Source organism: Vigna unguiculata, chromosome 2 (genome assembly GCF_004118075.2).
Source record: "Vigna unguiculata cultivar IT97K-499-35 chromosome 2, ASM411807v1, whole genome shotgun sequence".
Taxonomy (NCBI): Eukaryota; Viridiplantae; Streptophyta; class Magnoliopsida; order Fabales; family Fabaceae; genus Vigna; species Vigna unguiculata.
In genome coordinates, this window is record NC_040280.1 from 13,423,164 (window position 1) to 13,433,334 (window position 10,171).

At 32.1% G+C, this 10,171-nt stretch overlaps 1 protein-coding gene across 1 annotated transcript; it reads left to right on the forward strand.

The window, feature by feature from the left end:
- Nucleotides 1-241: 241 nt before the first annotated feature.
- On the forward strand, nt 242-9,282 carry LOC114173618 (protein RAE1-like). The gene is made up of 11 exons (XM_028058106.1): nt 242-304; nt 391-477; nt 1,488-1,565; nt 1,672-1,865; nt 2,872-3,013; nt 4,400-4,480; nt 7,360-7,488; nt 7,551-7,628; nt 8,092-8,163; nt 8,631-8,711; nt 8,999-9,282. Exons 1-11 carry the CDS (start codon nt 257-259, stop codon nt 9,047-9,049), a joined length of 1,041 nt encoding a protein of 346 aa, XP_027913907.1. The 5' UTR covers nt 242-256; the 3' UTR covers nt 9,050-9,282.
- Nucleotides 9,283-10,171: the final 889 nt, after the last annotated feature.

The window sequence follows — 10,171 nt, forward strand, 5'->3', positions numbered from 1 at the left end:
GCATTTTTAAAGATGAAGGACTAAATTGGTCGAAAGTTTTAAAGAGAGACTAATTCTAAATTTCACTGAAACTTGAGGGACCAAAATCATATTTAACCCAATTAAAAATAAAAGAATTAACAACAAAATCTGATATTCTTTTATGTATATATAGCTACTTGTGTGAACCCTATACACGGTAGCACATTTGATTTTAGTTAAAACCTTTCATTCTCCTTTTCCACTCCTCAATTTCTCCCTCTGTACATTGATCACAATGTCCACCTCTGGAGCCGCAAATATCAATCCCAACAAATCCTTTGAGGTAATAATAATAACAATATTCCCATACTTCAACGTTCGTCACATTCTTTGTTCAGTGCTTTTTGCCCCCGAAAATGATAATTTCAGGTAGTCCAACCGCCCTCTGATTCAATTTCCAGTCTTTCATTCAGTTCCAAGGCCAATTTCCTCATCGCTACTTCATGGGATAATCAGGTTTCCTCTTCTCGGTCTCTAAATTTATTTATTTTTATTATGACTTAATAAGTGATTTAATCTTTTAATATATTGATTTTATTTTCTTTTAATTCTTTATTTTTTTAAATTCAATTTAATTTTTTAATTTTTTAAAATTATTTAATTCGATCGTTTCCGTCTTTTTATTAATTAGACGTTAATTTCTGATATCACATGTCAGATAATGGTTTTCATTTAGTTCTTTTATTTGTCATTTTGATTCAATTTAATTTTCTTAATGATCCAATTTTTTCTTTTTTCATATGAAATAAAATTAGAAATAAAATTAATAATTAAATTTAGTTACAACTTATTTATATATTCATGTTAACACATTTCTTTACCATTTATGGATCAAATCTTTACCTTAATTTTTATATTATTTTACTTTTTTTAATATTTTTTAATATTTTTTAATATTTTTTAATAAAGAAATGTCTAAAAATTTAAATTATTCATGTTTTTAAATATCGTGTTAATTTTAGTATCCAAATATAAATCGGTAGGAAGAGACAGGTTTATGTATTTAGAGAAATTTTGAAAAAAATTAAAAATGAAAAATTGATTTATGTTTTACTAAATTCAATTCAATTAAAATTAAAATTTAATTTATATTTTATAAAAAAATTATGATAATTTATTTTTATGCAAAAGAATTAAAACATAATTTATATTTAATTTAATTTATAATGTATTAAGTTAAATTTAATTAAAATTAAAATTTAATTTAATTTAAATTAATATTTATATTTTACTAAATTAATTTTAATTAAAATTAAAATTAATTTATATTATTAAATAAATTTAATTAAAATCAAAATTTTATTTAATTTATTTTTATTTTTATTTGAATTTAAATTGGGTGATTACTCGTTGGATGGGTGAATTTTTTTATCATGGATCGGGTCGTGGGTTGTTCGACCCGTTGACATCTCTATCCTAAATGCTAAACCTTGTTTCTAATTTTCTGTGAGTTTCTAATTTGATAGGTTCGTTGTTGGGAGATAACAAGGAATGGGACTGTTGTCTCCAGTACTCCCAAGGCTTCCATTTCTCATGACCAGCCGGTAATGAATTTGAACTCCAAATAGGTTATATTAGAAAAAATGGATTATTGTTAATTATTGTTGTTTGGGGCACATTTTGATTCTGCTGTTTGTTTTATTTGTGTAGGTTTTGTGCTCTGCTTGGAAGGATGATGGAACAACCGTTTTTTCTGGGGGCTGCGACAAGCAGGTCAAGATGTGGCCACTTACTTCTGGTGGACAACCAATGACTGTTGCGATGCACGATGCACCTGTGAAAGATCTTGCCTGGATACCGGAGATGAATCTTTTAGCTACTGGAAGCTGGGACAAGACCCTGAAGTATGCATCTTTACTATTTTTCTGCATGTTGAAAGTTAGAGGGTTTCTAAGTGATGTTGTGTTATTATTGTAGAAGGATGACATGTCTCAGTAAGTTGGTATGAAAGAACATTTTATTTTGTCCAGTAAGGTGAGCACGCTTTAAGAGGGTCTCTAGATTGAGCTAGCTGAAGTGACATGACAATTAGTTCGTATTTTAGGTTGGCAGGGGATTAGGAGGCTTATGTCTGCACTGGAGATGGTAGTAATAAACATTGCCGTTCTTTAGGTTTGGTGTATAAATGGGCAAAAGAGTGTTTTACCTTGAGGAGCTTAGGCCCTTGGTCTTCCCTTTGTCACTCTAAAGTGTACGCCTCTTAATTAAATAAAATTTCTCTCAACAATGATCCTAGTGTGGGTTGCTATGCCTAGTTCAGATGAATGTTGTTCTAGCTAGTAGAGTTTAAATGTACAACAACGTAGCCCGTATTGTATGTAAATGGCACTAGTTAAATGTGACGCATGCTATGATCATTTGAAAACTATTGGTAGGGTGGCCATTTATTGCATGCTCGATTACGAACATTGTAGTGTGTATTTGTATATTATTAGGACTAGGATAGGCTAGGAAGCATACAAATAGAATAACTGTCATTATGAAATGTATATATCAGTATGTTTGGATTCATTTGGAACAGTATCTCCGAATATTGTCACTTTCTGTTTTTTCATGAACTTGCTGAAAGTGAAGTTTAGATATAGTAACCATTTTATGCATCATTACTAAATACTTGGATCTTGGTGTGAGGCTTTGGCGAATGACCATTCTTCCTCCTTTTGTTTTATTATGCTTTAGAAGTTTATGATTATTTATCTGGATAACATTGAGAAACTTGTATTGAGAACTTCTAGTAGTAAAAAATGGGATTTTTTGTACTAGTCCCTTTTCATGTTACATGTGTGGCGGGTTATGTTGAAGTTTTAACTAGTTAGTAAATTATTTTAAACTGTACTTTCCTTATTTTAGGTATTGGGATACAAGGCAGCCAAATCCAGTGCATACACAACAACTTCCTGATCGGTGTTATGCAATAACAGTCAAACATCCTCTGATGGTTGTGGGAACTGCAGATAGAAATCTGATTGTATTCAACTTGCAAAATCCTCAGGTAATCTTTCATTCTTCTTTCTAAATTATTTTTCTGTGTTGTTTGTAGGTTTGAATGAAATAGGTTGGCATCGTAATGTAATTTTTACTTTTATGCTTATGATGTGAATTTTTCAACTAGAAATTCTATTACTGTTGTCTAATTTGTGTAACATGAGTGCTAGTGATATATAGGTTCAGAAGTGCAATCTTCACTGCATGTTACTGTGATTGATATTTTAGAACAATAAAATAACAGGAAATGAAAGATAATCTGAAAGTGGTGTCTTATCAGCCCAAACCCACAGTATCCCCACACTAGAGAATATTCTCAGTGATCTCACTCTTCTCAATAACTAAATCCCGTGCCAACCCTTCCCTCCTTCCTCTTATTCTTTATAACTAATTGATTACAAGTCAAGCCCTGCCACCCCTGCCAGCTGAATATCCTTAATTCTGTTGCTAATTTTGCTATGGTGCACCCTCCAAATCTTTGGCCTATTTTCCACATTTCGCATGTGCTGCCCCAAGTCTCTGTTTTTCCATTGGCCAGTGTGTGATTTTGTTGCATCATGTGAAATATGCATTATCTGTTTTTGGCACTTCCGCTCCTTGCAAGTATAATGGTTTAGATTTCTACAAGAATTTGCACAACACAATATTACATTGCCACCTTCACTTGTGCGCACTGCATGCACTTTACAGGAACCGGATCTGGATCATCTGAACTTTACTCAGTATTATTACACCTTAGAAAAGCACTAAAATTAGTTAGATTGTTCTGTACGCACTGCGTTATTGTTCTCAATATCTTGTTAACCAAGTAACCAACACTATAGGAGTATCTCTTTCAGGAGTCAGCAAATAAGAGAAAATATAGGATTTATCTTATAGGTCGTCGCAGCGATTGAAGAGTGTTGAAAATATAAAGTGAACCCATGAAAATGCAACCTCATTTGAATATGAATGCCCATATTTAACCATTATATTTTCCCTTTTTGTGCTTTTGTGTGTACATACATATACTTATGTATATATCAGGGATGTAATGTAATAGGGATAGGATCTATTCTTTGTAATGAGAAGAATAGGTATTGACCATTAGATCTTACAATGCATGGTCAATATTAAAATCCAAAAATTATTTTAAAAGATTAGTGACTATCCATGTGTGCCTGAATGACCTAAATTTACTCCTATTCTCATTAAAAGCATCCTCCACGTGAAATGGCTCCTATATGTATACAGTTACTTTTCAATCTACTTGCTGTTTTCACATGATTTGTTTGTATTCAAGTGGTCTATTCTTTTGGGTTTTACACGTATTTAATAAGTATAAGGAGCTATTGATTTCAATAAATGTCAATGATATTTGTTATTCTTCTAATTTATATTGAAATGCCAACAGACTGAATACAAGAGAATTGTATCTCCACTGAAATATCAGACAAGATGTGTTGCAGCTTTTCCAGATCAACAAGGTTTTTTGGTATGTGTTCAGTTCTCACTTTCATTTAAATACACTAATAAAAGTCTTATTGTTTCCTTCTTTAGTTTATTTTTAATCTTGTTACTGCTATGATATGGGACAATTTGACACTTGGTTTGGGCTTATTCTCAACATGGTATCAGAGTGGTCCAATCCTACTTTGCGAGTCACTTAATGCCTAATGAAATGTAATGTTATTTTATTAATATTTATTTTTGTACCCAGCTTTAGGGTTTTAGGCATATGCCTTGCCTCTTTTTGTATCCTATATATATACATCAATAAAAACCACAACATTGTAGGTTGAGTACACTGCGCTCTATCATCTTATTCAAGTTGGTATCAGAGTGGGTATGATCCTGCTTTGTTTTCTTCATTGTCTCCCGGCAAAGTCCGCCATCATCGTCACGGCTCTTGACTGTTGTGTCTACCATATTTTCTGCTATCTGACACAGTTTTGTTAAAACAAGTTAGGGTGTGGTGTGCCTTGAGGAACACCGATTCTGGTGCGTGTATCCACGCTTTGTCATTTGCTGATCTATGCGCATTCCAATTGTGGTGTGTGTCCTTCATGTACCACCTTCTCGTTGTCAGAACCAATTGACCACACTTCTGTTTGACTTGCCGGACTCTTCCATTTATGTTTTTGACCTCATTTTACTATTCCAACGTACATTTGTGTGGGACACATGCTCTCATGAATTTTGGGTTTCTCTTGTCTGATCTCAAGTTTGATCACTGTTCTCCCTTTGTGAAATGGCTTCAATAGGTTCTGCTCCTATCTTTTTGGCTACGTCGACTATTACAAGTGAGAGACTTAATTTGAAGAATTATTCGTGTTGGTCTGGCTCCATGGAATAATGGGTTTCTTAGGATACCATGACCACTTTGAAACTGAAGTTAACTTTATTTCTGATGCAAACAGATCCTCCTAGCAAACACCTCTATGATTTTCATAATAAGCTAGCATCTCTTAATGAAACCATGATATGACCTTTAATGTGAGGAAGCTCAAGCTGATGTTGAAGTGAATATGTTCTTGCAAACTAATTCATTAGAAGAAATTAAAATGAAATTCAACTAGTTGTACATGGTGATAATATTTTTTGTCATGAATACAAACTATGATCTTTGTGATCATATTCTCTGTACCCAATAAGTTTTATCAGTGGTGAGTTTGATAACAAGACTTCTTTGTGTTCTAACTCTTAAGAAAGGAAATCTGCTTATTGAAGTTGAATCTTGTGTAATGGTATCCATTTATGGAAAAGGAAGTCGTAGCAATTGAGGATGATGTCGTGGTAGAGGTGGTCATCCTCAATACTCCTTTTTAAGAGAATGGGGCAATAGAGAAATGCTATTCCTTGCAAATTGTTCTGCAAAGTAGCAAATATCTCCAAATCTGAGAAAGTTGAATCCAAGCTTTTTTATGAAGAATATTAAAAATATTTGAGCTTGAAATCCAAGTGTGAAAGCGTGGTTCTAACAAAGAGAAGATGAACATAAACTTAGAATAAGAATACAAATAAAACAAAAGAGAAATAACAAGAACATCTCAGCAACTCGAAGGAAACAAAGAAAAGAATGAAAGAGAAGGACTTATGGAATGATGAAGGATGCCATGCCACATGAAGGAGCTTCAAGATAAGTGTTGAATTGACTCACCACTTGATCCTATAATCTAAAGATAAGACCAAAGCAAGAGAACTCTCTTTCAAAGGCACTCTGCAAATGTTCTTGAAATAACTATCTCATTCAATATATTTTGAAATTTCTTTTACAAGGAGAATGAGTAGGCTATTTGTAACCTTTGATCTGAAAATACTATTCCTGGTAAAATGTAAAGGCACTTAGGAATCAAATGTAAATTCAAACCTAGAATGGCCTTAACATGTGACCAAAAGTTTGAATTTTGAAGGAGGGAAAATAATTTAAAAATTTAAAATTGAGACATGTTTCTCATGATAGGGTCATGCTTCTCATGTTTGCTTGCATGCTCTCCTTGCCTCTTTGTACAACCATTTGGTTGAGAATTTGAATACTTGTTTTGGGCTTGATAGGCTTCAAAATTCTTCTTTCTACTTTGCCTTCTAATGCAACCCCTTGCTTTCTAATTTCTAAAATTTTACAAACAAAATAAAATTTATTGTACAGGAATTTATTAACTATAACTATTTTTTAGATTCTCCCTGTACATGCACTCTTCACTAAGTCTACACCTGTGACCTTTCTTTAGAATCATCTTCTTGATATCCAGATCATCAGGGACACAAACCTTGGGTATTATGGGAAGCCTAAGTATCACATCTACTAGTATGGGATGTTCGTGGAGTATTTAAATGTTTGGTTCTCCCCTCTTAGTAGCTTGCTTATAAGTGTGGGTTCCCCAAGTACTTGGGTACTTATCATTTGTGATTGCTTGATTCTGTTTTTGATGCAACCCTGTTATAAATTGTCACAACTCCATTGATTATGTTGCAACAGTCTCCTATATAGTTCCTATGTATTCTGCAGCGTACACAGATTACAAATCATAATCCTGTTTAGTCTCTTGGTGATTAGACCACTTTGAGACTCCTGAATTTTCTCAATTTCTCACTTTTCCTTTTTCTTCCACTTGCCCTCAGTTTGTGTTCTCTTAAACATGTCCTTGTTATCCTTCAACTCTATTTGACTTGTATTACATATACAAATTCAAACATCAATCCGCTTCTGAGTTTAACTAGTCTCCCCTGTCACATCTATGCTTTTTGTTGTTTTCCTGCAGTTATTTTTGTTACATCCTTGTTGTATATTTGCTGAAAATGATTTTATTTTTTGCTTTAAAATTTTGAACTGCTGGCATTATGGAATATTGACTATACACTGTTTCTCTGTAGGTTGGCTCAATAGAAGGAAGGGTTGGAGTACATCACCTGGATGATGCAATACAAAACAAGAATTTTACTTTTAAATGCCACAGAGAGAACAATGAGATATATGCAGTCAACTCCTTAAATTTTCATCCGGTAGTACACCGTATATCATAATATTCTTTATAGAAGATCTGATTTTTTGTCTTGGCTTTCAGATACATCACACTTTTGCTACTGCTGGATCTGATGGCTCCTTTAATTTCTGGGACAAGGACAGTAAACAGAGACTCAAGGTTCCTGCTTTCTTTAATACTCTATTCTTACTTGTCCTTTCATTTTGAAACTGATCTCTTGAATTTCCAGAATATACTTGTGTTGCTTTTTATTTCTGGATAAAGTAATATTTTTTGCTCCTATTTCATAGTAACCTATCTGTATGTATGGCTAAACACCTGGTCACCAAGATATTACTGTTACTCTCCTTTCAAACCATTAATTTTCTTTTTCAGGGTGGGGCCATGGGGCACTTAGTTTCTAATTTTTCTGTTATCACTTGTCAGAAAATGGAAGGATTAATTCCTTTCAGTATCCCTATTTGGATCTTTGTGTTTCTTTTTGGGATCTTTAAGCCCTTATTATTGGGTTGGTAATGTATGAAGATCTCGAAAGTACTATGTTGTCTTGTATATACGTTCAATCCGTTGAAGTATTTGTTGTTATTGTCATATGCTTACAAGACTTCAATATGTTTGGCAGGCTATGCAAAGATGTAGTCAACCCATACCTTGCAGTGCATTCAATAATGATGGTTCCATATTTGCTTATGCGGTATGTTCCATTTTCTGTTTTTCATGAACCATACTTGTTTACTTTTATACAGTTATATTTGTTTTCTCTTTATTTCTCATGACCTTCCACTTGAATAATGTGATGGAATAAAGAAAATGTGTTATTTAAATCATTCCAAATTTCTTTAGCAGAGGAGTGAACATGTAGATTCTAAGTATATTTTTCCTAATCAATATGGACATATTAGGATATTTTTATCATCTATAATTCCATAAATAAGGAAACCTACATTTGTTGGTGTGTATGAACTGCATGAGATTCATGTTTTGGGTATATAATTGAAGTCTTTTGTCTTGTTTGTTCTGGTTCGTATGGCACACATTTCATTCTTCAACTTCATGAACTTGCTTGGAAAATAAAGTATAAAGTTAGCTTGTTTTTGTTGACATACCAACGTGGACCATCCGTTTAATTTTATTTGGTTCTGAAACCTTTCATTTATTTAGGCTTGTTATGATTGGAGCAAGGGTGCAGAAAATCACAATCCAGCTACACCGAAGAACTACATTTATTTGCACTTACCACAGGTATGCCTATGCATGTGTACATGCATGCTTAAGTTGTATAATCTTTCCATGAACATATTTAACAACTCAATGGATGTATGAGATTGAATGAATGTAAAATAGTGAAACAGAATGAAACAATTGTTATTCTTTCACTTGGAATATGATTAAGCAATGATCAATTTGCTTTTAAGAGGGGTACACAATTAAGTTTAGGGATGCTTTATTCGTGTCCTGTAAATATTAACTATCGTTTATTTCAATTTTTGTTCCCATTTTAAGACTAACCTTGTTTCTCATGTGAACAGGAGTCTGAGGTTAAAAGTAAGCCACGAGCTGGAGCCACGGGAAGAAAGTGAAGTTTCATGATAAAATGAGAAAATCCATATTTCGATCTTTTTAACCTAAAATTTTCCTTGGATAGCCCATTTTTCTACCCTACCGGTGTACAGTTTGTGGTAGAGAAGTTTTGTAGGAGGTTCATTTCTCCATCATCCTCATTGAGAACTATATTTTAAACTGTATTTTGACACGTGCATTGCACATATTTTCAATTATTAGTAATTGCATTTTAATTTTGTTTTTAATTCAACTTGGGACTGAAGATATTGCAAATAGTAGAATAATAAATATTAGGTGTTAAGAAATTTTTCAAAAATTTGTTGAATAAAATTCTTAAAATTATTTTTTTATTGCAGAAACTTTTGAAAATGTAATTTATTTTACTTTATTATTTTACAGCTCTACATCGAGAAACTTATTTAAAAAGGATTAATTCCAATCAAGTATTTAATGTGGGCCGCTACTTTTTTATCACCATGTGCACAAATGGTAATGAAGTAAATATAATGGGTTGAACAAGGCTTAATTTAAATTAGATTGACATGTATCTAGTCTAATATATATTTACTTTGAAATTAGTTTGTATGTTTTGATCTTTTATTAATATCTGAAACTAAATACATTCCTATGATTTTAATTCATTATTCAAAATTAATATGATAATATTGTCTAAAAATAATATATTTATACTTGAATATAATAAATATTAGGAAAACTTTGACTTAGTTTCATTTTATAAAAATGTCTCATTTAGTATAATGCAACTAAGGTTACAAGTTTTTATCGACTCAATTGATAGATTTCTCATTTAGTAGTTGCTAGTTTGTTCATCGAATATATATTAACATTGTAAGATGTGGGAAGAAAATTATTATTAAGAAAATTAATATTTTAATAGTTAAATATATTTTTACTCTTCAAATTTGTATACAAAATTAAAATTTGTCTAAAATTTTAAATCCAGTGTGATGCTAAACTTTAAAAATAAATAATGGACTTTTTAACTCAATTGCATTAATTTTCTTTCACATATTAAATGACATACCAAATTGATATTTTAGTTAGAATGTATAAAACACGCGGTAAACATATCAAATGTGAACTAGAAAAGCGGTTTGACACAATTTTTTTTACCGCGA